A 27869-nucleotide genomic window follows, 5' to 3' on the forward strand; every position below is an offset into this window, starting at 1 on the left:
TCTTTCAACTTGCCACTCTTTTGTTTATTGTAACTTAATTATAAAGACTGTAAATCATTTGACTCATCACTGAGAACAAAAATCATCTTTAATGTTGGCAGAAAAGCAAAACTAACAGCAAAGAGAGCATTAATAAAACTGACATGACACGGATCACAGAGAAACAGCACAATGCTGTAACAACTGATTGATAGGAGCAGGTACACTGTACACAAAACTGGGTTAAAAGTACAAACAGTACAAACATAAGTAAATGCAAAAACATATTCTGATTACATCTGTTCCATCAGCCTGTTTGAACAGATGTAACTCACTTCACAGGGTCTTTAGAACAATGACGAAAGATGACTGAAGATACTTTAGATGGTGTAAAACAATAACAAAATCCAGATCAAAGTCTTCAGTTTTTGATGCCAGACTCAGACTTTCTACCATCCGACCTTCACAAAAAAGAAAGGTGTAATTTTCTGCCTTTAAGGCCGTCTTTCAGTTCCTGACGTTCTCTCAGATTCCATATTTCAATTCCTAATGTGATGTGTTCTTAAGAAAGCTGTGAAGTCTAGGAGCTGTTCAGAAACGAAAGCAACAGTTGGACTCGCGAGAATGTTACTAGGGTTGAAGATATGAGACGGCTGTGGCTATTTTAGAGAAAAAGGTGTTGTGCAAAGTATGCCACATGTTCTCACAGACTTCAAACTGAGTCTTGCAGATCACGATAGATAATTAACATTCTCAGTCAGCTTGATTCTTAACATCTATCCAATGTTTCAGTTTTTCCACTTATTTTAATGCTTTTTTTTAATGGCTTAAAGTTTTAGTATTTTGAAGTAAGTTTACTCTTGCTATTTGTACAAATTATTTTGAGTTTAACCTACATTTTAAATGGAGTTTGTGCAACATTCACCTTGTGCCAATTCAGTTTGACCATATCCATATTCCTTTTTCTCATAGATTTGTCTGTAGCTGGTAAAAGCCAAAATAATAAAAATCCAACTTGTTTTGCATCAAGAACTAAAGATTCTTAAATATGGATTGACTCACACGATTTAGGAACATCAAAGTGGCTTGAATCATCTCTGTCCTTTTTTTGCATTCATGACCTCAGCAGAACCGCACTGCTGTCAGATGAATGGCTGAGTAACTCTTGTCAGCAAACAACCAGAGCCAACAATAATATGAGAAAATCCCTCTTCATCAAAACAAAACATGAAAACTGAGGGAAGTGCAAGAAAAAATGTTAATCTTCTGTCATACCACAAACATGAACCGATCCATTTATAAAATGTATGAAATGTTTTAAGACAGGATTGGATATTTTCAAGCAAACCACTTCCCTTTACTTGACTTTTTTTACAGCAGAAGACCTGGGCACGCACAGTGAAATCATCTGCTAAAGCAGACCCAACACATCATCGTGAGCTTCTCCGACACGTAACAGCAACAAAACAAAAGTTTCCTCACAGAAAGGTTCCACAAAGCCAAGCGCTGGAAATCCCTGCTCGACTCTCAGGTGGAGTAACCGATCAAATAATTCCAAAAATGATACCATTTTTTCTGTGGTGTAATCACAGACATGCCACTAGAGGGCAGCAATGGCTTCAATGTCAGTTCTGTAAAAGTGTAAACCAGGTGAGATTTGGCACAAAGCAGTCCCCCAAGAGTGTGAGGACATCAATTATGGCAACAGGTGTGATTAAACAGACAGTCTGTGGAGATTATTCTGCTTTTTAAAAATCTGACTCTTGATTATGAGGACTGAACAAAAATGTGCAGTATGAGTCGGGATAGAAAACAAAGAATGTGAGGTGGATCAAGCACTGCTTTGCATGACTCTAGGCCACTACGAACAGTGTTAAAAAGTGAGACGGAAATATTAAGAAGTATATTCTAATATTCATTTGTAAGCTTTCAGTTAATACTTTTTCATATGTCTGTGCAAGGCCCTAAAAAAATGGAGAAATCCGACTAAAATCAGTTATGATTTTGGTCCAGTGTTCGACCATAACAAGACATAATTCTGATAACAAACATCCATTCTTTCATTTTAAATACTCTCTTCATCCTGTTTGCATTGCAGCTTTCATCAACCAAAGATGGTACCATCGCAAAACCACACCGAAACAAGCAACCACACTCACTCCTAAAGGTGTTCAAACCCACCAATCACACGAAGATGATCAGACATTCTTTGGAGTGTGGGAAGAAGCTGGAGTACACTGAGAAAACCCAAGCGTGCATCAGAAGAACATGCAAACACCAAGACCAATGCGCCTTGCTGGGAAGCAATCATGCTTCTGAATTAAATTTGAATGTAGCATCTCAACAGTTTTTCTTCTTTTAACTAAAAATCCTTTTTTCATTGTTGTTCTGTCTTATTAGACCTTTAAAAAAAAAGTCAGATAAACCTTGGTAAAGTGTTAGCTAACGATAACAACATGAACTCTTTACAGCAGACAGAGTTCAACAACTAAAAAGATAGACCAGAAAAGACAAAAAATAAATTTTGGGTTCTTTTTGCTGTAGCTGTTGCTAATGTGTCATGTGGTGGACGTTGCAAGTTAACTGGGACATGGCAGCTTATTAGCTTAACACATCTCAGCTATGACGTTTTTCTTTAAGTCAATGCTGCCTGCAGCTTCAATTGTTACTTTTATCTTACTTTTCAACTTTAGCTGCACCGGCTAAAGAGTTAGCCGAAGACTAGAGTTTGAAAAAGGGGATTGTCTGGATACAAGTCAAAACAAAGCAACAATGCAACAGCAAGGGGCCCGATGCTGAAGGTCTGAAGTCGGAAGGTCTGAAGTCCAGGTAAATGCAGAGGGTTGTGTCAGGAAGGGTATCCGACATAAATCCAATGCCCAATAAAACGTATGAATCAAAAATTTCCTGTAACCACTCCTGATAGTAACAACATAGCAGCAGCTATTCAAAAGAAGTGGATAACCTAGATCAATGCATCAGTCAATCACAGTGACTGTTAAGCTACTTTCACACCGCTCTCTGTAATGCATGCTCAAGTGGCTACTTTCAATGAAAAATCTATGTAAACTTGCGTTCACACGTAGCGACGCACACTTTTAAGAATGTTTTCAGGCTCTACATACAAAACACACAGCCACAGAAGGTATGTTGAAAGTTAAACATCAGAGACGTGGATAAGGTAGTGATGTACAGATGGCGTCCCTTTTAATTCACGGAAGTATCAACTGTTTGACCATAGATGAGAAATTGATAGTTGTAGTTTGTACCTGAACTTAATTCTCTGACACCAAGTCGTTCATATGCCGGAATAGAGCTGTGAAAGAAAAACCTGGAGCCATTTTGCACCAAGCCTCTTCCTACTGTAGGTGGCGCACATCTCCAGTATGGAGTGGCGTCAGTCAAGTGTGAACGCCATGTGGCAAAATGCACGTTCATCGCGTTCTTGAAAGCGCGTCTCATGCCCAGTGTGAACATATTTTTATTCTCAATTACCGGTCACCATATTTACTTTTGGAGGACCGGCATGAAGCCTACAATCAACACAGAATCATAAACCTAGTTAGCTAGTAGCAGCACACTGACATTTCTTTAGGCTCTCATTAGTTTGTTAGCAAACACTCACCCAAATGTGACTTCATGCACACTCATATTTAAACCAATACAACAAATGAACGTTGAAGTAGGCTAGCACAGCACGTCATTATACCAACATGCGCAAAGTTGTGAAGGCAGTACTATTATTAAATAATAGTATAACCATTTCCAGTGTGGGAGAAAGTTTTCCGTGTGTGAAGCTAACGTTAGCAGCCAAGTGAAAACCGGAGCAATTTGTTTTCTGGTTAAAAGGGAAACATTCAACATTGCATTGACTTTGTTGAAATCTAGTTATAAAATAGGAGAAAAGTAGACAAAAAAAGTCAATGCAAACAAATTCAGGCTGACTTTATAAAGGGAAGGGTGGGGCAACAGCTGGCTGCCATCATTTGTAAACTTGTAAAACACTGATGAACAGGCAGCAAATATTGATTTTCCCAATTGTTTTGTGGCTTTGGAGACTCGGAAACCAGTGGTTTTGACTTCATTCAAATATTATGTTATCATGAACAGGTTTTCACACATCAGAACCACATTGTTTCTGCCTTCAAAGTGCTCCACAGCATTTACTGCTTTGTCCTAAATATTTTATGAGGAGAAAATTTAAAAAAAAATAAAAACCAATTTGACACCCTCCCTGTCATTTACCAGCTTTGACATCGACTGCCAACAGTCAGCAAAAAAAGCCAACATAATCTTTAGGCATGACTGTAGATGGTAACAAAAAAAATGACAAAAAAGCTGTAACAAATGGCTAATTACACAAAGAAGTCAAAACTGAACACTTCCTTCTTCCTTCTAAAATCAAACGATGGAATGTATAATATAGTTAGAACAGACAGTGTAAAGACAGTGTAAAGCTTTTCCAGGACATTGTTGACTTCCCAGGGATCGGCTGTCAACTCTCAATGCTCCTTTTTTTCTTTTGCTGTCTCAAGATAAATAGAAAGAAGTAGACTACCACAAAAAACAGAACTCCAGCTTTTATGGGAATGTTTTTGTCTAGACACAGTTTAAAGTTTTTCCTTTGAATTTATAGCAAAATGCCTAAAAGGGGTTTAAAAACGTAAGGTACAACCGATAAATTATTATCTGAAGGGATCACTTTTTTTACATATTTTTTTAAACCCTATCCTCAATAAAATAGTTGTATCTGTGGCCACTATCTAATTTTTAGAAAGGCCGTTCTTTCTCACAGCGGTGATGAACAGGCGCTCTATCATCACAACTGTTGCAAGTTAAATGGTCGGGGCAAATAAAAGGAAACAAAGTCTGGTTGTGTTCACAGGACAGATTCTATAGCCTCCGGCGTGACCTCTAAGAATTTGGTTTGCCGCATGACAAGCGGCGATGTCTCCTCCTCTGCCTGGGCGTTGGCCACCACGTCCACCCTGACCTCCGCCAGCTCCTCCTCCGGCTGCTTCTGCTGCTTTTTCGCTTCCTGCTCGTTGATGTGGTGGAGGATTCCTGCGCCCAAAGCGTCGCCCTCCACGTTCACAACCGTGGTTGTGCGATCTCTGTAGAGGTGAAGACAAATGGAAATGGTGGTTTATCTTCAGAGAACATCTCAAACAATCGTTTCTGCGTTGTACTTCCATAGGGTAAACACTATCTGGACATACTAATATATTTTGAGCAACAAAATAATCAGATGGAGCACATGAGTTAGTGCTTAGATATTTAATTAAAGGAGAGTTTTGAAAATGTTTTAAAAGCTTACAGGAGCAACCATGTGACCTATTGTTTTATATTTTCTTTTCTTCCCTGAGTGTTTCCCTCTTTTGCTCTATTTTGATGGATAAAATTTGAGAAACGTCTAAATTCTGAAACACCATCTCACTATAGCCAACTCTAGAGATTACAGTCATTTTTCATCTATCGTAAAAGTGTTCCCAGTAGTCTTTTCATTATGATTATGCTGCTTATAGGCAGAATCCAAAAACCTGTGTCACTTTCTAGGACACAGTTTCTGCAGAGCGGCAGCAGTTCATTAGAAATTTTCTTCTTAGTTGTCGGACTGTTAGTGTGAAGCATAACTTTTTATCTCACATCAACATAACTTTAATGAAATACAATGCAATTTAAAGTTAAAGTAGTTGTCCTGTTTATAAATGTTCTGTCAAATTTGAGACCTGGGCAGATCCTCATTTTTGTCTTCAAACACATAAGTGCCCTCAGAAAGCTGTGTCATATGTCTTTCACCTTTGAAGATAATTTGAAAAAAAAAATAAAAACTAAAAACTTTATATAGTTTTTAGACAGCTTATAATCTTCTGTGGCTGCTATAACTAATACTAGCTCTTTTGGCCCCAAAAAAGTTCGAGGCAAAGTTTCCACACTCTGAAACGTCTGTAGGTCAGTGAGCAAAAGTTTATCAAAAGTTTACAGAGAAGGTCTTTGTCCCTGACATGACTGTTTGACATGATCTGTTGATGAAATGATGTTTCGTCATGTGGGAAAAATACAAAACACTCTCTGTTTAAAAGTTTCAAAGTTAAAGTCTGCTTGGTGGTCGGCCATTCTTTAGCCTGACCAGAGGATCACAACAGCTCTTTGTTCTTTGTAAATAAATAAAATGTTGATAATTTTGCTATAAAATAAGTTGGTTTTGTCTCAGAAAAGCAAGAATTGACCTTATTCTGCTAATTTCTGCTAACTGCTAATTCACATGTGATTTTGTTGCTGTTTGCTCTGGAAAATGTGTCAAACTGTTTCATGAGACCCCAGTTTACTGAACTGCTGGAGATATGTGTGCAAAGATTATCAGCCTTGTTTGTTTTATCACTACGTGAGACTTTACGCACACAATCCAGTCAACAGCCAGCATGAGGGAAAGGTCGTTCGTCGGCAGACCGATGGCCTCGAGGATGATGGCGATGGTGATGATGCCGCCGGCGGGGATGCCTGCCGCTCCGACACTGGACGCGGTAGCTGTCACTCTGGTGACAACAACAGCTAGTCAAATATGACCCCTTTCATAATCATACTTTCTGTGAATGAACTCACAGGATGGTGAAGATCTGTCCAGCGTTTAGTTCTATGTTGTTGAGCTGAGCGATGAAGACAGCAGCGATGCACTGGAAGATGGCCGCTCCATCCATGTTTACGGTGGCGCCGATGGGCAGGATGAAACGACTAATGCGCTTGTCCACGCCATTGTTTTCCTCCACACACTTAATCATGGAGGGGAGAGTTGCTGAACTGAGGAGAGAAAGGGGAGGAATGCAGAATGTTGGTATAAAGCTGACATATGAACCCCCCTGACAACTCTCGCTTATCACCGTTTGTCTTGATCATAGACTGTCTACAGAGATATTCATGTGGAGCCTCTGCCTGTTTATGCCCAGATCAAAAAGAAAGAACATTAGCCGCAGACTGAAAACTGCTGTTATCTGAAAAGAAGTGAAAGCCTGTCAGACTGAAGCTTGTTTTGAGCTTAGTAAGATCCATTAAATGACCCACTCTGATCATCTTTTGAGCTATTTTAAAAGCCTTCCCAGAGGTCAAATCAATAAACCTGTGTTATCTTCTAGGACATAGTTTCTGCAGAGCGGCAGTAGTTCATTAGAAATTAACCTCTGAGTTGTGGGCGGGACTGTTGGCATCGAGCATCCCGTCCCCCCTTCCCTTCACCTATAACTGAACACTCAGTTTACACGCTCTCCCGCTAGCTTACAGCCCTTCACAACTCTAACCTAACATTACTGGTGCATCTGAAAAAGTAAAAATAGTGGAGCTATCCAGCCGTACAGTTTAGATTCAGATGTCAGCTCAGACAAAGAAAACAAAGACGAACATGGATCTATTTGTCTACAAGTGGACAAGTGGATGCATCGGAATGGAGCGGAGCAGGGAGCTTTCTACGTTTGTAGAATCTTTTTCAAATGGCATTTTTTATCTGCTCCTGATCCACAACAATTTGAACAAGATTGCAGAAATGTAATTTTTAGCTAAATTTTATCTATATATGCCCTCCATCGTGAGAAAAATGCCGCAAGAACACGTTCTAAAAAACACCAAAACACACTTTTCATCAGAGTGGGTCTTTAAAGTCACAATCATCACTATTTTGACAAGATTTGATTTCACTTATCTCTAGTTGTAAACTAGCCTCACCCCCTCGTGTGGCCACTCAGTATTGATTTTTTCAGTATCACCCATTGACTGTAAATGAGAAGTGGACTGAGTGACCCCTCCCCCTGGCGTTCCAAACAGGAAGTACCCGCTGGCTCCAAGAAGCCAAAATCCCGTAGACTTCTATGGAGGAACAAACAGCAGTTACCCAGTCATTCTATTATTTAAAATACCGTAATTTCCGGACTAAAAGCCGCTATTTTTTTCCTGCGCTTACAGCCCTGCGGCTTATTCAGTGACGCGGTTAATTTATAGATTTAATTTGCGGCCACCATGTACGTACTTTCAGACTCAGTGAATGGTTTGGATTCTCTATCTAACACCAAGCACAAGGCATTTATTTTTCAACACACCTCTAAGCAGCCAAACAGCATGGACTTGACTTCAGGTCTTAGACACTTCAGTCATGGTTCAACAAAACGAAACACGCATGCCCGGCCGCATCCCAGAATCCTTTGGTGCCATTAGACCCAACGTGCACGTGATTGCCATTACAGTATGATGCAGCTTTCAAGTTAAAAGCAATCGTTAAAAGCAGCGTGAAAAAATCCACCATCACCAACGGGTTTGGAAAAGCTGGTCAGCTGCTTGACCGAGAGACCAGCGCATGCTCAGGAGTGAATTTACCTCTGAGTCATAGTGACTCGGCTGGCTGCACGTAAATATGTGGGAATAACATCAGCCTTTATTTTGTCGGGACACGACTGGAAACACAAATCCACGTGATCGTTTTTACGGTTCCTAAGGACTGAGTGGAATTTTGCTTTGAAAAGCTCACAGCCTCCGTGTGAGCTGGAGACATCTTCTCCTGCTGATTGAGCTGCGGGGCCGATGGCAGTCTGATGGCTCCCACACGTAACAACGCATCCGCCCCTCATACACAAAACGTACAGTATTAAGTCCGATTGCTTTGCACAGACACGATTTGCTCCTTCCACCGGCGCAATGGGGGCGAAGTGCTCCTCCTTGAAGCCACCCTGGCCAGGGGTGTCGGAGTAGATAGGAAGGGGAGACAAGGAGCGCGCGGGGCGAGCGCGGAGCGCAGAGGCGTCCGCGGAGCGCAGAGGCTTCTGACTTCTGACGCACGCGCCGCACTGAGGCGCGCGTATCGCGCTGAGGCGCGGGCTTTTCAGTCGCCGCTGCTTTATTTTACCGGTGTGTTTTTTTAACCAGCCCTGTTACTCCCATAACGCTGCCGCGACACAAGCGGAAGGAGAGCTGTTCCCGTTCACCCCTCCATGCACTGCTGATACTTGCTCATTCTTAAACACGTACAACAGTATGGCGAGCCGGGCGTTGGCCCCGCCTTTAGCCCCTAAGACTCATGGGAAATGGGGAATCGCGGATGTAAATTTCCTCATCATAACTGAGGGATGTAATGTTGATTATATGGTTACTGTTTGTAATTTTATGTATGATACCTAGATTGTCAATAAATAAAAAAAAAAATGAAATAAAAACACCATAACTGAGGAACTTGTGAACAGAATAGACGTCCGTGCTGTTTGACAGATGTTGACATACTCAAATACATGAGCCTGAGGCAAAGCTGATTCCACCCACAGTGAGCTGATGAATTGCACTGCTCTGGGATTCAGGACGTGATTTGTCAAGATGACAATGTCACCTAACACATGTGCGGCTTGTACTCTGACGCGGCTTGTGTATGTATTAAAGAAATTAAACACGTGAAAATGGGTGGGTGCGGCTTGTAATCGGGTGCGCTTTGTAGTCCGGAATTTACGGTACCCTTTCTTCTTTTGCTCCTTTTTTTAACATATTCTTTATAATCCCGCATGTTTTCTCTGATATTTTTTCCATAGTGCAAGTTATTCAAGTTATAACTGACCAATTTAGATGCCTCAATAAAATTATGTTATCCTATGATGAACTTGGTCTTTAAACAGGCTCACTCCTGATTAGCAAGAGTGGTTGCCATAGAGACACTGACTCAGGCCAATTCAGGCCAATTACTGCTTACGGACTTTGTCTGGCCCCGATATAGCAACTTCCATATCACAAATAATTTCAGCTGAATTGACTTCATTTGGTCTGAGCCAATAGTATGCGATTTTCTATGTATGACGTCACACTCACTCATTCCAGATCTCAGATATAGTAAATGGTATCACCCTTTCCCCACCAGTCATTCTTTTTATTCACTCTAACAGACACCAGTGATCTGGTGAATTTGTTGTCAACTTGTTGAGATCTATTTATTCAACAACATTAAAAGCAAATCAGCTATAAAAAAACAAAACTGTAAAACTAAGAAATTCAAAAAGGGATCGCAGTTGAATTAGGTAGAAGTTGTAGAAAAGTCAGCAAATAAAAGTCTGTTTTCATTTAGCTCTTATCAAAGACACAAAGTTTAGCCAAATCGATCAATTTACTACTTTGGAAAAAGAATAGAACATGCTGAACCAAAGTAAGGACTAATTTCTCCGAACTCTTGACCTTTGACACATGAGTTGCGTTGGAAAATATCCAGAGTGCTGGAAAGTTACAAAAGTCAACCCAACTGAAATATAAATGTCACTTTGTCAGAGTGTTTGTGATCCAACAGTTGTAACAGAGTCCAACATCTGGTGTCTTCTGAAATGGCAGTTTCAGAAAACTGTCAGAATTAGCATATCAAACAACATTAAAAACATATAAATGCAAAACTACATGATGAAAGGAACCAAAGCAATTTTGTTTACGACAGAATTAAGCCCAGTTACAAAAATGTAGGGGGGAAAAAATACCCCTATAGGGGTAGGGGAAGAATTGAGGCCTGAGTTTGTGATCATTTGAAATAGTATCTTTCTAATGAAAGTTGTGATGTGGCTGTTCACCTGGAGCATGTAGCAAAGGCAGTCGTGAATGGCGTGATGAGGCCAGACAGGAAGCTGAAAGGGTTCTTCCGCGTAAAACCAAAGTAGATGAGGGGGAGGACAATGCCTCCATGGATGACGTGACCCAGGATTGAGGCAAAAATGTATTTTCCAAGGCTGGTAACCAGAAGAACGACATCCTCCATCTCCACAATCTTACTGCCCACAAGAAACATGATACCAAAGGGGATGTACCTGAGAGACGTGAGAGATCCACATTCAGCAGGACAGAACTGGAAAACTGTTGGAGCAGAAAAGGCATCTATCTTTACTTACCACATGATCCAGGACACCAGCACCATAGTGGCTTCGTTGAATGCGTTGAAAAAACGAATGAGCTCCTCCCCCTCCTCTCCCAGCTTACGCAACGCCACGCCAAAGACCATGGCAAACAGCACCAGGCCCAGAATGTTCATGCCGTCAGCTTCAGTACCATAAGGGACCTGAAATATACAACCAATTTAAACTGAAAGACTGAAAAAAAGATGGTAGAAGCAGAGATGCCATAGTTCTGTTTAAAGCCAACCGTATTTTCAACCGATTTGTGGGGAAAGTGAATTGTTGCATCCCAACTGCATACCAGTTTGGTAAGTTTCAAATACATATTGTGCTATTGTTTTTTTTACATTACACCTGGCTAAGTATGAGCCAACTGAAAGATTTTTCACCACTGTTACTCATTTGAAAATTAAAAAAAAGTTTTTCTGAATTTTCTGCTCTATGTTTTGTTTCTCTGAAACAAAACCTTGACCCAAAAATCAAGGCCGGAACTGTAGGGAAAGTGGTTTGTAGCATCCCTAGTAAACAGAAATATTGGAAAACCTTCAAGAACTCGGAACTGTTACTGCCTCATGTCAAAGTCGTACAAAAGTCTGTCATGACCTGACCCAAACCTCAAAACTTTGTGAAACAGAACAGCAAACCATCCCAGTTTACACTCAACATCCATGGACTAAAGAACCAGGAATGCAGGCGTTTACAAAAAAGTTTGTTGTCAAACTCAAACCAAGGCTTTTTTCAGGTCATTTAACATTTTCTCTTGTTCAGTCATGTTGATGAGCTTGGAGTGGGGCCTTTATTATTACAAAGAGAGCCTATATAGTCCATGGTGGTTCTGACAATGACTCTCACTATTGAGGGCATGTCTGTGGGAGAGGAAGGACTCGATGAACTGGATGATGGAGACGGACAAGTGCAAATCCTGAGCTCAGGCCTTTCCTATTGTGCGTGGCTCTCCCACAGCTTTACCAGCTTCATCCCCGACCCCGCGCAGACGGTCCATTATGAAACAACATTAACAAGACTGTCAGGCCGGTAGAAATGGTCACCATCCTTTCACTGAAAGGTTCTCCTCTTCTGGATCAGCAAACAATAAAGCGCAAGTTGATAGTTGTAGACAAATCAATGAATATTTATTTACAGGGACTTTATTGCAAAGTGCAGAACAGGTTAAATCTGACCTACTCCCATCATCTTTTAATGTATTGTAAAAGTGTTCCCAGTGGTCTTTTAAAGATGATTTCCTTTTTTTAGGCAAAATCAGACAACCTGTGTTGTCTTCTAGGACATAGTTTCTGCAGAGCGGCAGTAGTTCATTAGAAATTCACCTCTGAGTTGAAGGCAGGACTATGAGCTGTAAGTAAGCCTGCCCTGACTTCCCATCATCCCTTTGTTTACACTCTCTCCTGCTAGCTTACAGCCCTAACATTACCGGTATAATAAAAATGGCGAGCAATATTTTTGTCTGCTCCTGGCTCACAACCATTTGAATAAAAAAATTATTAAAAAATACAGTTTGAATCTAAATTTAATTTATTTGTCATCGTGAGAAAAATGCCACACAAACATGTCAAAACCATCCCGAATCAACATTTTCCTCATAGTGGGTCTTAAAAAACTTTTAAACAGCAGCAAACGTGTCTTCTCCTAATTTTTTTTTCTTATTTTCTTTTTATTGCCATTTTAACACACAGTTGAAACATACAAGAAAAAGGCAGAAGGACAGTGGAAATGGGTCCCTGTTGGTGGGCAGAGGGTAAAGTGCCAATTTCTGCTTGGGCCCCTCCCTTGTGAAACATACACTAGAATTGTCCAACATTTTGTGTCTTTTAACATGGATCACTCCTTTTACTCGGCCTGAACTGAAAAAAGAAAAAACTGCTGTGCCTGGAAAAATAAAAGGTAGATTCCCATTTTTTCTTTTTCCTCCCCTCTCTTTTCTTAAATTAAGAAACATGATCTATTTATAGGAAGTTAGATTCATTCATCTCCGTGTTGTCACTCTAAAGCTCTTCTGAACTTTGTTAGCTTCTCCTTGGCACGTTGCGTTGACCCGTCTCCATGGTGATGCTACTTCCAGCTGCTCTGCCACTGTCACGCTGGTGCCCGCTTTTGCCGTCACTCTTGCTTGGACTTCCCGCTGTTTCAGATCCTCCACTGCCTCCTCTGCTTTTTCGTAGATCCTCATGATTTCATTTCCATTGGGCTCGCGTCTTTGTGACAGCATTTGGAACCGAATGCCTTTTTCTTTCAGCGCCGCTTTGACAGGACCATACGCCTTACGTCTCTCCATGATTTCAGTCGCATAGTCATTGTCAAAATAGTCATCTGCCGTTTATTAGTATCTTCTGCTGCCAGGCTTTGCAAAGAACCAGCTCTTTGAAGTAGGTACTGTAAAAAGTTCATTATTATTGATCTTGGCGTGGCCGTGGCGGCGGGTTGTTGGATTTGCAGCTCTGTTTCCTCCGGCAGGGACAGGCGTTTATCAAACTGCTGTCTCACAAAGTTGATGACGGACCCCCCTTCTTTTTCTTCAGGGACACCGTAAATACATATATTATTTCTTCTGGAGCAACTTTCCAAACCAACAACTTGCATTCTTGCATTTTTCTTTCCCCCACCCTCAAAAGCATTTCTTTCATCTCCGAGCCGACTGACTCCTGATCAGTTATCCGCATTTGTGCCTCTGCTATCTCCATATTTTGATTTTGCAGTTTTTGAAGAATATTTTCTCTAAAATTCGCAAGGTCGCACTTTTTCTGTTTTTGGTTTCTTGTCTCACTTTTCTGCACATCATTGGACTAAGTTGGAATTACTATTTCAAATTGATCAAGGAGTGTTTTTCTTTTCAACCAAAGATAAACTTATTTACTAATTTAGTTTTGGAATAATGTATTTTTTAACCCTTGTGCTATCTTAGATGACCCCACCCTTACATTGACGTGTTCTCCCTACCATGACAAAGGTGGATAAAGGTGGAAAGATTTCATGTAATCCATGGGAACCAGTGAGGTTCACAAATCATTGAAGAAAAAAGGTTCAGAGAACTGTCTAGTGGGTCTAGATGACCCAACTCCCAATGTTACTGTGTCTAGGGTAGCACAAGGTTGCAGGATTAACATCTATTTCCTCTGGGAGGCATTCCCCACTTGACCCTCCTTGAAGGCGCCCTGGAGTACGTGCTCGAGCCTTTCAGCTCCTTCAACAAGCTCAGCTCTCCTCCAGTTTGGAAACCCTTTGGAACTTAATATATACAAAAAATCAAATCCCTCCATGAAGTCAAACCAGTACTAATAATGCTAAACAAAATTGTTTTTATTTCATTTGTCATCTCATAAATGCTGGTATGCGGGCCTACTGAGCTGGAATGTTTGTTCCAAAGTGAAATTTGTCCACTTGAACGTAGTGTTTGATATTCTTATATCATTTTTCTTCTGTGTTTTCCAGTTTACCCATGGGGAGGACTTAAAGTTATTTAACCCCATTGAAACAGACTCCCCGTGTAGCAAAAACACACCAAGCAACGTTCTGACATGAGTGTCTTTGTGGGAGCTTTGGTGGAAAAAGTCTTCAGAACCCACCTATGAGCATTTAGTCTGGTATCACTTCCAAACACCAGCTTTAAACAACAACAAAAAAGGGATTCGTTCAAAGACATTCTGTCTAAATTGTACTTGTTTGCTTGTGTTTTACGTTTTGGAGAAGATGGGTTCACAGGTAAATAAATCTATTTTGTTTCTTAGTGAAGAAAATTTTAATTTGACTAAATGGTTTTAAAAATGCAGCCCAACTGAAGCTACATACACACCAAGCATTTGAAACATGTTCAAGAATGCTTGTTAACCCATGGCAGGGAGGGGCTTCTTCTGCTTTTTCTTTACTGTTTATTAGAGTTTGTCTGCCACCTACAGTTGGAGGGGGCTTGGTGCGAACTCCTGAAGTGGTGCAAAGCATTTTGGGCACAAAACGGAAATGCAAATGTAAGCGTCCTTGCGATGGCGGATATGGATTACCATCATGTCAGAAGAGTGGCTTTGGTTTATCTTTATTTGAAAAACAAACACAGACATCATTAGGCTCGTCGCCGTGTCTGGGTTCACCAGATAAACATGATACACTCTGCATGTCAAAGCGGTCCTTTGAGGGTTCCACGATTCTCTTCTTGGCCACAATCATGAGCCACTCCTTCTTTAACATCTCAGGTAGCTTGCTTTCGAGGGACTTGGTCATCAATGGGTTTTTAAGTGCACCTATATCACCCAGCTCAATTAGATCATGTAAAGCTTTTTCATCCACTCTTATGAGATTCACAATCTTTTTTTGGTTGATGACCTTTAATTGAAGGCAATGCTTAGAGATCCCCAACAATTTCCAAAGCTATAGCAGTTTTATTCCCAAATCGGTTCTCCAGTGTTCTGAAAAGTTCTCCTGAAGTTCTGCATGTTGACAAATGAAGATCCTTTGCAATCTTTTATTCTAAGCTATCTAGTAGCTGAAATTTGCGAACATCCTTGGAACCAGTAGGCTCTCCCTGTGCTTGGAGCACTTCCCAGTCCCTTTTCCAGCTCTGAAAGTGTCTTTTACAGCCATCACACCTTGGAAGGGCAGTTGGTTTCAGCTTTATAGCTGGTACTTAATGGCAGGAAGTTACCGTTCGGATCACTTCTTGTTCAGCTTTAGATTGAATTTAACCAGCCTTTATTTTTATTATATTTTATTATATTTAAGTTTATTTAAGTTTCCCTGCAAATCGGAGTCCCTGATTGGTAAAAGTTTCACCTTGGTTTAACCTTAAATAATGGCGTTCATTGGCTCCGCGTTTTGTCCATGGAGCCTGAAAACAGTTGTAAAGACCTCCGTAGCTCCATGTGAACGCAATAGTTTTGAACGTGGAAGCCTGAAATGGGAGTTTACATGCATTTTTAAAGACATTTTAATCAAAGTGGCTGCTTGAAGAGGTGCTGCTGAGGGCCGTGTGAAAATAGCTTAAGGAGGCCTTCTACTGGAACACTTCAACTGAGATCAAAGGTTTTGATTCTATTGCGACTTGAGGACACATTCAGAAAAGACTTTCAGCACTATATGGTGCTGATAGCATTAATCTCCTGTTGTCTTTACAAGCTTCTCTCTGACCCATAACGGATGTAAAAACTGAATGTAGATGTTCAAATTGATCTGTAATAACACAAATAGACATTAGGTGGCAGCGTGAGTTATTCACTTCGGCTGGAGCAGAGGTAGCATGCTATCTTCCACATATTGCTGAGATTTTCTTTATATTTTCAGTCACTTTTGCAGAATAACAGGGACATAATACCCACCACCACTCAGGGCTTTGGCTTCATTGTTTACAATTTCTCAATGACCGTAACTTTTCAACCGATTAATGTAATTCCAGCGGATTCTGAAGTGGAGAAAAGCAGCCTTGTGCTGACATGCATTTAAAGTAGTGAAGTTTTTACGCAATCGATGTAAATCAGCTGACTCTGTTGCAAAGAGAGAGAGAGACAACGAACAGACAGGAGCTGAGCTATAGAGGGGCAAGAGCAAAAAGCTTTGACCCCTCTTGTCCCCCCCCCCCCCCCCCCCCCCAAAAGTTTTTGAGTCAATATTAGTATAGTTATTGACAAAGATTAAGAAACCATCAATGCAAACTTCTTTAAGCATTACAAATATAATAAAAGCATTTTTTTAAATAAAATACAACAATGTTAACAATAAAACTGGTCAAAAAATGATCTAGTCTCGCCCTGCCAACAGACTGTTGTTTTGAACACCCAAACAGCACCACTAAGTTTGAAGCTCCAAAAAAAAAAAACTGTCACAAAAACTTCACTTCAAACAGCTTTCTTTTTAAAACATACACTCAACAGTAATTTCTTCTCATGTCATGTAGAAAAGTAAAAAACACAAAATCTGACTCTTCATGCTTTGAGCAGTTTTGTGTACCTACCTTTTGGTAAATGGTTGTCCCGTTGGTGTTGTTACCCAGAGAAACCATCTTATAGTCAGTGGCATACTGAAAAGGAAAGAAAAACAATGTTTTTGTGTTTCCAGTTATCTTGTTAATGTTAACATGCCCAACATGAGTTATTGCATTCTTTGGCTTCAGATTTTGTCAATAAATTCATCTCACAGTGAGATCTGCATATGTAAATAAATATTTCAAAGGGGGACATAAATGTATTGCCATGCTGTTCTTTTAGTACTAAAGTGACAGGAGTGTGGAATGCATTAAAACTGTCCTCTTGACCGTCAATCAAATCAGAAAAATCATTTAAACCTTTAAAAATCCAGCAGGCACAGATCACTCATGTGTGTTTAGCTTTTAAAATCTCCTGATACTTTCTTAACCCTTGTGCTATCTTAGATGACCCCACCCTTACATTGATGTGTTCTCCCTACCATGACAAAGGTGGATAAAGGTGGAAAGATTTCATGTAATCCATGGACACCAGTGAAGATCACAAATCATTGAAGAAAAAAGGTTCAGAGCACTGTCTAGTGGGTCTAGATCAGTGTTTTTCAACCTTTTTTGAGCCACGGCACACTTTAACCTTGACAAAAATCCCGCGGCACACTAGCATCCAAAAAAATAGATAAATAAAAAAAAAAGAAAAAGCTCAGTCTGTATTGATCTACAGCCGCTCTGCAATCTCACATGCATTTTTGTGATAATTGTTGCAGAAAACGCTGGAAGCTGCAGCTGTTTTTTCTAAAATATGTATTAAAAAGTAAGTCAAAAGATTCAAAAACTGTTTGATGTGTGTTCGTTGTTTTAAGACGTTAAGAGGAAAGACTCATTGTGCGCTAAGACAGTCACTTTACTGCATCATGGGAGATGTAGTGCCTGTAATCCGCAGACCGCAGAAAGTCCAGCGTCATTGTTTGAGCTTCATGGTTTTGTTCACTTGTTCCAGTCTGATACCAGAATCTGTGGAAAGCTACACCGCTAAAGACGAGCTTTAGCTGGTATTTTTGTTAGAACAGAGAGACTTTTTTGCGCTAAATCGAAACAAGGAAGTGAATACCTTAACCACTTCTGATTTGTTCAGACTGATGACATTTGATTAAGCCTTCAAGAATGATTGGTGGAGACAGTTAAAGGGGCGGGACTTTTCCTTACACAGTTATAGCTGCAGCTAAATCGCGGTATCCCGTTATTCTTATCAAAATGTCTTTAATAGAATCATATAAACACAAAGAAAAAATAATTTTATGATATTTCATATTCTTAACTTCTCAGTGTTTTATCAGGGCCTGTTTGGATGAACAAAGAGCTGATTTCCTGGAGATGGTAATTGCTTTTAGATCAGTTAATGAGGGCAATTTCTCACGGCACACTTGACCATCTCCCACGGCACACTAGTGTGCCGCGGCACACTGGTTGAAAAACACTGGTCTAGATGACCCAACTCCCAATGTTAAAGTGCCTAGGATAGCACAAGGATTACACTCCTTTTCCCACCAAACAAGTCAACTGGTCTCCGTGGAAACACGAAACACGTTTTGTTTTGTACTCTTTTTAAATATCCATTTTTATGCATTCCTTTTGCTTATGTACCCTTTTTTAGCAATTCTTTTATTGCATAGTAATGAAATTAAAAAAAATATTTTTTAATATTTTTTTCATTTTATTTTTTTAAAGAATATGTAGCAGTTGAGGTGAAATTTACTGCATTGTTTACCTGAATTCGTTTTCTTTTTTTAAAAAAAGCACATCTTAATTAACCGATTTTGCCTTTTTTAAGTTGCTTTATCAGTGTTAAATTAAAACTGAAGTCAGCTCCAATGTATATCTTATAAATTACAAGATTTATTAAGAAACCCTGCCTTATTTGTGCTGTATTCCTCATTGAAGCAAAGTGAACCACGATCTGAAGACCCTCGAAGGGTTAAAGCAGCCTGCCTTCATTCAGGACTTGTCTTTATTCACCACAAAACACCACAGAAAGGCCTCCAGAGACTGAGGAACTCTACTGCTAAAACCAAAACTCCAGATGCTTTTTAACTGCTCTCATTTGGATTGTTTTTTTTTAGTGTGTGATTTGTAAAAACATGCTAAATGTGCTGTTATTCTACAGCAACAGCCTTTATATGGACCAGTGAAGTTCTTAGTACAGAAACCATGACTGGACCGAGCTTCGTGGTTTCAAATGAAAGTCTGGCAGATTCCTGCATCTGCACAGACGCTGGTATTGGAAGTTTTCATTTCACACCATCATGTGGCTGCTTGTCACTTTGCGCAGATCTTCCCTCTGCTCTGTTTTCTTGGTTTTAATCCACACTTGAACCCTTTCCAGCGGGGCTCTGGCAGTGTGGAGAGCCAGCGCCGACTGAACTCTGTGAACCCACCGCACTTTGTTTTCCCCATCGGTCTGTGAGAAAGTAAGTCGGTTTATAATTAACAGGGACTTTTGGAGTTAGAGGTAAATGGTTTGGTTGCTTAGACAGTCCACAATGACTGGAAGAGTCTGCCTATCTGGGTCTGTGTGCACAGGCGCTCATATCGCAGCACATCCAAATATTGAATTTTCCTGGTTCTTTCCTTTAATGCTCAACAATCATAATTCTAAGAAGTGGAGCGGGTTGTGTTTGAGAGTAACCAGTTGAAATGGGTTGCCAGGCTCTCTAGAATGGAATGGATTCACCATGGTAACGCCAAGAAAAAGAGGTGGTCTCAGTGCTGCACATTCAGAGGCATTAGGAAGCCATCAGTGTTCCATCCAGGCTTCATGTTCTTGAAAATAAATTCTGATCAGAAATCTGCACAGGACATGGGTGATGAAGAAAACAGAAGTGGTGCTTGAATGTCATTTTGTTAGTGGGATGCAAAACATTCGTTTGAGATAAAGGGTTGTCATGGATTTCACCTGGAAGAATCCTGAAGGGATTGCATGGAATATTCCACAAACTGTGGACGGTAAAATCAAATAGTTCCCAGGACTATCACCAAGAAAGAACCCGAGGCTCCGGACCCACAGGGGGCTCTCATACCCCTCCACCTCTCCAGTTAAAGAAAAACCAATGGTTTTCATTTTAAAAAATAACTGTAAGGTGAAACGTAAGGAAGTAGTAAAGTAGAAAAAAGGCAAGTCTACAAACTCAAACTTTTTTCAACTCATTCAGAAACAGTTGAATGGCTGAATGTCAACATGAAGTTTAATACAGATAATTAGAGTACAGACCGAAAGTTTGGACACACCTTCCCATTCAAATGAATGGGAAGGTGTGTCTATCTCTAGGTTGACGTCTAGCAATGGGCGGCACCCACCAGGAGCGAAAGGCGGAGCCTCAGAGATCAAGGCGTCTTATTTCTGGGTAGGTGGAGAGCTCAGAAAAAAACTCATATTTACTAAAAATGTGTTCTTTTATGTGCCAAAGGTAATATATTAACATATACATAGTTTTTTTTTTACTATAAAAGGCTTAAGAAAAGCATGATATAGGCTCTTTAATGCTGACACTACAACAGCTACATTTGGTGCATTGAGATGATCCTGTGTGAGACAGGGTGTCTTTTATTTTGAAAGGAAGTCATGTGAACCTCTGTCTAAAATTGAAAAAAAAAGTCTATTTTCTCTTCATGTTTATGCTTTATTTATGCAAAAAAACTATAATTTATTTATAATTATCATAATAACAGTAACTTAAACACATATCAGTGTTTTATTTTCCTGAAAGGTGAAAAACCATTTTGTGCTTCCTCCAGGGTGGTAGACAGTGTTGGAGGTTGCAGACCCCTAACCTAGAATATCTGATTCTCATCTTTATGTGTAAATACTTATAAAAAGATCCAGAAAGGAATGTCGCCTCAGGAAAAAGAGAACGATCAACATTTTTTGACCTGTGGGAAACTGAATCCCAGTTTGTGAACAGTGACGTTTAATGTGATATAAAACAACAAAGCTGCGGGTCAGTAAAGGGGGACAAAAGCACTTACAGAACGGAAAGCAGCAGCCACCAAGTTTGCTGGGAACAAATTCCTGCAGACAAAAAAAAAAAACAATTAGAACAAAAAACTATATTAGACATATTAACAACAGAATGTATTTGTTTATATTCTGCTCAAATGAACTGTGGCATAACTGTGATAAAAGACGCTGTTAGAACAGATGAGGCTTGACTGAGACACAGTTGCATATTTCTGGCAAATACGCCTCAAATGAAAGACATTTTCATTTGAATTGAGCAAATATTTCTGCAGGAAGGACAAGTGTAAAACCTGCTCTTTTAATGCCATAAAATCAAGTCATTCAATGTCAGTGACACTGTCTCTGTTAACTCTGTTAAGTATAAAAAGTTAATTTGATTAAAAATTAGATACGTCCTTTAAAAGTATTTAACTTAAATGGGAACAGAAGTAAAGACATAATTCATGTTTCAAGGGAAACTCTCCTTTAAAATGTTGGTACATTTGTAAGGAACATGCATTTGTAGAATAGAAAACAGAACATCTAAATCTCTACTCAAGCATATTTATTTTTGATTAAACATTTTTTTCCTGCTATTTTTGACTCTTATCTAAAGACCCACTCTAATTAAAATCATGTTTTTAACATGTTTTTGTAGCGACATTTCTGGTGACGGAAGACCTATATGAAGATAGTTAAGCTTAAAATTGAGTTTCTGAGTATTTCTTTAGTCAAATTGTTGTGAATCAGAAGCAGATGACAAAATGCCATTTGAAAAAGACCTTATTTGTGATGTAAAAAATACTCTGGATGGGCCACAAGCTCCCTGCTCTGAGCTCTAGACAATGGAGAGAGGAAGGGAAGGGGGGTTGGGGCTGCTCCATGTCAACGATCCCGCCCACAATAGTAAGGCAACTTTTCTAAAGAACTACTCCTGGTCTGCAGAAACTATGACCTTGAAACAAGTTTTTTTATTTTATTTTGCATAATCCTAATTAAAAAAAAAAAAAAACAAGCTGGGAAAGATTGAAAAAATGAATCAAAAGATGGTCAAAGTGAGGCCCATCTGTGGACCCCTTCCCACAAAATGCACCATCACTTCAGAGGGAAATGGTCAGGCGAGTCCCTACTTTATGAGGACAGTTAAAGATGAAGAAGATATCTGCCTTAAGCTGAGCCTCTTCATCATTCAGTAGCATTAGGGCATCCTGAAAAACACAGATGCTGACTTTACAGGAAACCTGTTGGTCTTTTCCATTTGTTGGTTTTGTACTTTTGGAGAGTTATTGTAACTTTACAATGTGGTCTCTTGCTACATGAGCTTCAGCCCCAGCAGGCCTCCTAAAGTCCTCTCCTCCCCCTGAAGCCCCTCAGGCTTTCCCGGTCACATGAGCGAGGTGAGCATGTGGGTTTAGTCTGGACAGCAGGACTGGCTTCAATCGGGAAAGTCTGAGATCTGCTTCCTGCTCTCCATAAAACATAAAAAAGCCATCAAAAAGTCTTCTTTCAAATTAAAACAGAGGAATCTGAAATGTTTTGAAGGCATTTTTTTTTTACCCCAACAGTCACTGAAGGGAGGATTTGAAGTTACTGAAGGTTTACATGTTTGTCTTTATGCAAAGGGGAACATGTGAGGAAGAACAAATTAATATTCCAAACCTAAAGTGAAACCACCTTAAACTGTCTCTTTTTATATAAAAAGTAAAATTTAAATAAAATAACTGTGGCTAAAATTAGTTTTAATCCACACATTTTAAAAATTCTTGATTCAAATCTAAAGTAGTTGTAATCGATGCATTAACCTGTTTATTTATTTAAAGTACATAATACAGGAAATACATGTTTGCATGGATGCAATATATTAATTTAAATGGTTAAAAATAAATTAAATATTCTTAAACTTGTTTAAACAAAATGTATTTAGCAAAAACTATCATTTTTATTTGAATAGAATATGTGGTCATGGGTCATTAAAAAGCATATTCTGTTCAAAGGAGAGAGAAAAAAAAGTTTTTGTTCATCTTTAAACTGATCAGATTTAAAAAAATCCTTAGAGTACCTCAAAATTGAAGCATTTTTTAATTTGTAAATGCTGATGAAGCACTTTGTGCTCCTTAGAGCTGCTGGATTTTTCTCTCAATGCCTATTAAGGAAGCTTTTAACTCTATTTAACACATTCAAACAGGAGTTGAATCCCTTTTTGCAGGTAAAAATCAATAATGTTTTTATGTCTCACTGGGAGAAACTGTTGGCAACAAACTGCAAAAAGCAATTATTTATTTATTTTATCTTATTTTATTGCACATAGAGTCAAGGGAAACCCCCTACCTTCTGTAGCCAGCCTCTACAGTTCGCTTGAGGTACTGTAAATTTTGTTTTTGCATGCTTGGCTTAGAATTTGGAAATGAAGGGGCTTTGTTCAAACACACAGTCCAACTGTTACACAAAACCACACAGAGATGATCTGTTGTAAAAATCGCTCCTTTTAATGATGATTATGCCATTCATTTGCCAAAATAACATGGAAAGGGTGTCGTTTTCTATGACATAGTTTCTGCAGAGCAGCAGGAGTTCGTTAGAAATAAACCTCTGAGTTGCGGCGTGGAGCAACCCCAGCCGCCACTTCCCCTCTCCATTGTTGAGAGCTCAGAGCAGGGAGCTTGTGGACCGCCCAGTGTATTAATAAGCTCTTTTTCAAACAGCATATTTTCATCTTCTCCAGATTCACAACGATTTGAATTAAGAAATACTCACAAATGCAGTTTTGAGCTTTATTTTTAATACATATCCTCTATTATAATAAAATGCCGCAAGAACACGTTAAAAATACCAAAAACCCAATGTTCATCTGTGTGGGTCTTTAACTAATATAATATAGCCTTCTGTAAAACAAATAAAGCTACAACACAAAGAAATAACTCCCACAATGTTCTTGCCCATTGTAGACCACCATAGACCACTGTCTCAAACTTATCTTAACATTTTCATCTTTACCAGTTAAACAGTATGAGAAAAAGGGCTTGGTTAAAGAAAAAGAAAGATTATTTGATACTGAACTAATATTCACCTAAATATAGACGCACAAGATTGAATTTTCCACTTTTTCAACAAGTTTTTGTATTTTTCAGGCAAAACTGTCATATTTAATGTAAAAACGAATACTTTTATCAATGAAAGTTCCACTGTTTTTCAATTTAGATGACTAAGTATGTTGTAACCCAAAAAACATATTAGAGAAGAAAATTAACAAATATATTGGATTATAGATACAGAATCAAAATGTGAACTTTTGTATTTTGCCACCTGGAACTTGAGGACTAAGATTGGAAATTAATCTGTGATTACAGTACTTTGAGAAAAAATATATAACTTTAGTTGTATAAAGGGTCGATCTCACCTGAAGTCTTTTATTCATCTAGACTAGAAAGCCTAATGAACTTGCAGCTCGAAAATGTATTTGCTCTGATTTAAACATTGAAACGACGGAGGGCAGTTCCATAGGCAGCAGTCAAATGTCGACACTTTGCTGCGTTTTTCCCCCAAAGTTTGGTTTGTGCTGGCCTCCTCTGAAACCTGAAGTTTCCAACCAAGGCTCCCAGCAGGCCGCTCGGCTGCTGGTCTGATAAGGGAGGGCTGGTGAGAACGGCCCTGTTGGGTCAGATTCACGCCGCTTTTCCCTTCCTCCAAAAACGCTTCAGCAGCTGTTGGCTTTCCAAAGCCCACGCTGTGGGAACGCTTTAGGACCACCGAAGGCCACAGTGGACGACGATATTTATAGGCTGAGCCCAGCGACACAGGTCAAGCCCTCCAGTGTCTTATCAAAAAGAGTCTTCATATAATCACAAAAATTACAGACGGATTGAACCCAACAGTTTTGGTAAATTATGATGTGTTCTTCAAAATGAATTAGAAAAGTTATAATTAAACCTGAACATTCATATTTGCTAATCAGATAACACATCCAGATCTGTCCATAAACATAGACGACGGCATTGTAATGATTCATTTTAACTATTTTATCTTTAGTTTTTGTTCTTGTTTTTGTTGTCTTTTACCTCTGTTGATAAGAATCCTTCTTTTATTTTCACTTATGTCATTTGCATGTAGGAAATAAATTAAGGTTTGGCAAGGTCTTTTGTGTACAAAGACAATTCAAAAGGCTTTGTACATGACGTTAAAAGAAACATTCAAAACAAACATTAAAGGAGTGGTGGTTAAAATAAAAATGTACAGAAAGTTCATAAAAGTCATCTTAAAGTAACAGTGTGGATGTAAACTTTTGAATACAATCTAATCAAGTGCAGCTGAGAACAGGTGGGTCTTTTTAAATAAACAAATTCAGCGGATCTGAGGCTTTCTGGAAATCTGCTCCAGATCTGTGGAGCATAGAAGCTGAAAGCAGCTTCTCCATCTTTGGGTCTGACTCTAGGAACCGACAACAGATCCGATCCAGATGAGCGGAGAGGTCTCGCTCCTACATGCTGGGTCAGGAGGTCAATCGTGTCTTTCCGTGCTGAACCATTCAAAGCTTTATAAACCAACAACAGAACTTTAAAGTCTATCCTCTGGCAGACAGGCAGCCAATGAACAGACCTCGGAACTGGACTGATGTGGTCTACTTTTTAGGTCCTTGTGAGCAGCAGAGTTCTAAACCAGCTGCAGTTTCCTGGTTGATGCTTTTGGTCGTCGTGTAAAAACACGGTTACAGTCGTCAAGTGGACTGAAGATGAACGCATGAACTGGTTTCTCCAGGTCCTGCTTTGATATCAGATCTTTACACCTTGAAATATTTTTAGATAATAATCGGCTGATTCAGTGACTGTCTTTATGTGTTTATCCAAATGTAGGTCTTTATCCATCAGTAGACCCAAGTTTCTACTCCTGTTGGTGGTTTTTAAATGAGTCAATTAAAGCTCTGTCGCGATCTCCAACCGTTTCTCTTTAACCCCAAAGATAATAACCTCTGTTTTTTTTTAGTTTAGGTGGAGTAAATTGTGGCGCATCCAGTCATTTATGTTGTCGGTGTATTTAGCAAAAGCCTGTACAGGGCCACAGTCTCCTGGTGCCAATGATCTGTGTGTCATCTGCGTTTCTATGGTAACTAATGGGAGCATGCAGATGGAAATGATATAAATTATTGTAGAATTTTGGGGTCAGGAGGAGTTTTTATTTCACTTCATATGATGTTCTAAACTCCAGTGGTGGAGCAGTGGGCGCCTCTGAGGTTACAAAACTACAAGCTGCTTGATCAACATGTGAGAATAGATGGAAGGCCGCAGTCAGGAGGTCATCTGCGGGAACGTGCATTGATTCAGATGTTATCATGTCATGGATCGTTTAAACAGACTCCAAAACTCGCTTGCAACAGCACAGCCTGGACACGCAAAAGATCCAATTTCCAGCTGAAGGCACGGTGTGATGATGCATCGATTTCTATTCCTACAGTCTAATCAGATCGATCTGTCTGAAGCAAGTTGTTCATCCAATTGACCTATATCATTATTAATAGTTTCAAAATAAAATAAATGGGTTATGGTAAATAGTGTATACTTCTATAGCGCTTTTCTACCTTCCCTGAAGGCCCAAAGTGCCGTACAGTCACTCACACATTCACACACTGATGGCGGCTCCACTGCCGAACACTGGCGCCAACCTTCCACCAGAGGCAAGGTGGGGTTCAGTGTCTTACCCAAGGACACTTCGACACATGGGCGGGTAAGGCGGGAATCGAACCTGCAATCTTCCAATCGGAGGTCGACCGGCCTACCGCTGCCACCCTATTGATCTTGGAAAATAACGTTTGGATTGAGGAATGGTAGGTTTATTTTTTAATATTAAGTGACTAAGTGCATCACAGCAGACAACAAACACTTGATGCAGCAAAAGGGGATCAGTCCATCATTCCAGTTTAATGTGTGGAAATACTTTGAATTTAGCAAAGACATGTGACCATGCCATGTGCTAGAATGTTCTAAGAATGTTCCCTTTGGGTATTTTAATGTGGAAAAACATTAGTGGGCTGAACTTTGGGAAACGAAAATGTGAATGGATTTGACATGAATTCTTGTGTACCTGTTTGTTTGTAAACATATTTCATTTACACTTAATTATTTTGAAGAAAAAATCTGGTAAACTTCACCTGCACTGTTAAGCAGGTATTCATCTGAGTCTCACTGGTTTTGGCTGAAGATGTCCTGGATCCATGAGGTCAGTGAACCAGATCGTTCAAAATGAACCAAAAATTGACTAGGAATCGGATCCTTAACCAGATTATGAATCAAATCGTTGGTAAAAGGAATTGTTACACCCCTAATAAAGACTGAAACACATGAGCGTGGGTCCCGATCCACAGGTGGGGTCAGTGATGCGTACCTGGCCAGGTCCAGGAAGGAGTCGGTGGTCTCCTTGTTGCTGCTCACGCTCTCCAGCCCCAGGTTGTTGGTGTTCAGGGCTCCCGCACCCACCCCCGGTTTAATGATGAAGGCCAGCGACACCCCGATCCCCGAGGCGATCAGCGTGGTCACGAGAAAGTAGGCGACGGCGATGCCCCCCAGCTTCCCCAGCGAGCGGGTATCCAGGCTGGCAGCGCCGGACACGAGGCTGCAGACCACCAGGGGAAGGATGATCATCTTCAGCATGCGGAGCAGCATTTCTCCGGGGAAGGCGAAGTAGGTCATCTGCGCTCTGTTCAAATTCATGTTGCGGACAACCATCCCGAGCCCCACGCCCAGCAGCACCCCGGACACGGTCAGGATCACCAGCAGGTTCCTCCTCAGGAACTCCATCAGCCTCCGCCTGCAGCCGCTCTCCCTGCTCCTCTCCTCGGCCGTCTCCTCGCTCCTCTCCAGGATCCGGGCGGTGGACTCGGAGCTGGGCATGGCGTGTCCGTTGATCTCGCTGGCTTTCCCCATCTTCAACTTCTTTTATTCCGCTAGCTTTTCCTTGTCAGACGTGAGAAGCAGCGTGGGTTGAAGGCACACACTCACACGCGCGTCTGCGCACGCACTCCGCCTGGACAGGGCTGCTCCGGCGCACAGACTGAGCGCGCAGCGCGGCCAGCCAATGGAGGATGAGCGACGACACAAAACGC

The 27869-nt window shown here is 40.2% G+C and overlaps 1 protein-coding gene across 1 annotated transcript; it reads right to left on the reverse strand.

Annotated features, from left to right (window-relative positions):
- Window positions 1-70: 70 nt before the first annotated feature.
- Window positions 71-27869, reverse strand: slc1a4 (solute carrier family 1 member 4). The gene is made up of 8 exons (XM_023963265.2): window positions 27152-27869; window positions 20809-20851; window positions 16819-16884; window positions 10863-11029; window positions 10548-10781; window positions 6583-6777; window positions 6381-6515; window positions 71-5093 (listed from the first exon to the last, which is right to left on the reverse strand). The coding sequence occupies exons 1-8, from the start codon at window positions 27688-27690 to the stop codon at window positions 4859-4861; spliced, it is 1614 nt and encodes a 537-aa protein (XP_023819033.1). The 5' UTR covers window positions 27691-27869; the 3' UTR covers window positions 71-4858.

This window comes from Oryzias latipes, chromosome 15 (assembly GCF_053564925.1).
Source record: "Oryzias latipes strain Hd-rR chromosome 15, Olatipes_Hd-rR_3.1".
Taxonomy (NCBI): Eukaryota; Metazoa; Chordata; class Actinopteri; order Beloniformes; family Adrianichthyidae; genus Oryzias; species Oryzias latipes.

Coding starts and splice junctions, on each gene's coding strand:
- slc1a4 (XM_023963265.2), bottom strand. CDS start 27,690: ATGGGGAAAGCCAGCGAGATCAACGGACACGCCATGCCCAGCTCCGAG. Junction 6,778..10,547: donor GCCTTTGCTACATGCTCCAG/GTGAACAGCCAC, acceptor TTCTCTCCTCAG/TTCAGCAACTCTCCCCTCCA. Junction 6,516..6,582: donor GGACAGATCTTCACCATCCT/GTGAGTTCATTC, acceptor TGTTGTCACCAG/AGTGACAGCTACCGCGTCCA.